Raw genomic sequence first — 1,776 nt, 5'->3', positions numbered from 1 at the left:
GCAAAGAAAACTAAGGAGACAAGCTTGCTTAAGCAGTATAGAATGAGGAAGATAGATAGACCGCACAGAGAATTTATAGTCAATCCCGGAGGACCAAACCACCTTGTCACAGAAGATCTCCAACCCGCAAGAACCGTGACCGAGATCCCCAGAATCACGTCCCTGAATTAACGCGGCTGAAAAGCCACATACCAAACCTAAAGGAACCCAGAGAAATCCCGAACCATAAGCTTTGCCTCCCTGGATCAAAGCCCTCTCACTCCAATCCCACAGAAACCATACCGATCCGACAATCCCGAGATTACCGCCAGAAGAGAACAAGACAGAATGGGAATTAACAACCCATTTCTCCTGCTCGAATCCTCCCCGTAAACCGAAAAAGGAAACTAAACCCATAGATCTGAAGATCCTCAATAACAAAGATCGAACCCTCATAAGACTCCATCTCAGATCTAGAAGATCATGGACCCGCAAATCAGAACCCACCAGAAAGGATCTTAAGTCGAAATCCTTCCTCATGCATATCATATTCTTTAAGTTATCTATTCCATAGTAATTTTAAGACATAAAATATCTATATTCTTACTCACTCGTTATTCATTTGCTTTTCTAAAAAACAAGAATTTAATTGTATGAATAGTAGGTTAAGAAGACAAGTTTATGAGAGTTAATGTGTACCATCGAGATAACCTTTCGTATCAAAACTTTTTAATCATGAGATCTGTTGCTTTGTTTATCGTTTCTTATACTATCATGTTTCTCGTTCTAAGAGGTGGCCGTAAAGGTAATGTATTAGCGTTTCTTGTATATATTACTCGAATATAATATATATAAAACTAAGAAACAAAAGTATATATATATATATATATTGTTCTGAAAGATCTTTTAACTATAACAATTAACGATTTTTGTTTGTGTTGTGTGGTTGATATAAAATAACAGAAGTGGAGGCAGAGGAACTGTTTACAACAATAGGAGACTTGGATGGTAAATGTAGCCAAGACGGAGAAAAGTTGTGCATGAGATACATGACCGATCAAAGTAAAAAGAAGTTTCTTAGTTGCACATGTAATAACGTTGTCATGTTACACAACAAGTACAAACATGACTGCGAATGTAAATCTCATTGTACTCCAAAATAACCTTTACACTCCTCAGTCCTTCCTCAATCAACCACCATATCTTTACTAATAAATAACAAAACTTACGAGTATATCCTAGTTCAACTCTTTCATATTGTAACCTTACAACTATTATTTTTTGATTTCACACTTTTGAACAGTAAAAAAAAAAAAACAAATCATGAAATATATTGCTACTATTGGGGGTAAATTAAATTATCGGATTATTCGGGTACAATTTGATAAGTTATAAAGCATAGCGGGGGGTAAATTGAATAGTTTACATATTATCGGGTAATTAATTAATATAAATTTAGTATATGACGAGAAACAAAAAAAAAAAAGGGCACCAAATTGAGTCGAAAACTTAAGAAAAAATTGGAAGCTGTATCAGACTACTAAAACCCTAGTAGTAGTACCCCCTTCGTCTCTCTTCCTCCTCTCTCTCTCTCTCTCTCTCTCTCTCTCTCTCGAGCCAGTGAACAAAGATGTCGATCCCTTGTCTAACCGAAGAGACAGCCAAAACTGTTCTGCGCCAGGTACTAAACCTCTCTTCTTCCTCTTTCCCACTCTTCGTTTTTCATCAGTTTGTCAAATTGTGTTGTGATATTTGGTATCGATTTTTTATTTTTTATTTTAAATCAGGTGGAGTTCT

The 1,776-nt window shown here is 35.9% G+C and overlaps 2 protein-coding genes across 2 annotated transcripts in view; both read left to right on the top strand.

Annotated features, from left to right (window-relative positions):
- Window positions 715-1,142, top strand: LOC109127004 (putative defensin-like protein 230). Its single transcript, XM_019231055.1, has 2 exons — window positions 715-784; window positions 946-1,142. The coding sequence occupies exons 1-2, from the start codon at window positions 715-717 to the stop codon at window positions 1,140-1,142; spliced, it is 267 nt and encodes an 88-aa protein (XP_019086600.1).
- The window catches only part of LOC104729999 (la protein 1), a 3,730-nt gene continuing 3,430 nt past the window's right edge, over window positions 1,477-1,776 (top strand). The window contains exons 1-2 of the mRNA XM_019230652.1: window positions 1,477-1,660; window positions 1,767-1,771. Coding sequence (XP_019086197.1) covers window positions 1,610-1,660; window positions 1,767-1,771 — 56 coding nt within the window. The 5' untranslated portion in view covers window positions 1,477-1,609. The remainder of the gene's footprint in view (window positions 1,661-1,766; window positions 1,772-1,776) is intronic.

The sequence above is a fragment of the Camelina sativa genome, chromosome 10 (genome assembly GCF_000633955.1).
Source record: "Camelina sativa cultivar DH55 chromosome 10, Cs, whole genome shotgun sequence".
NCBI lineage: Eukaryota > Viridiplantae > Streptophyta > Magnoliopsida > Brassicales > Brassicaceae > Camelina > Camelina sativa.
This window is presented reverse-complemented; position numbering and strand designations above follow the sequence as displayed.

Excerpts from the sequence above, each read along its gene's own strand:
- LOC109127004 (XM_019231055.1), top strand. The coding sequence starts at position 715 with ATGAGATCTGTTGCTTTGTTTATCGTTTCTTATACTATCATGTTTCTC. Across the intron at positions 785-945 it reads TCTAAGAGGTGGCCGTAAAG|TGGAGGCAGAGGAACTGTTT; the intron begins GTAATGTATTAG and ends AAATAACAGAAG.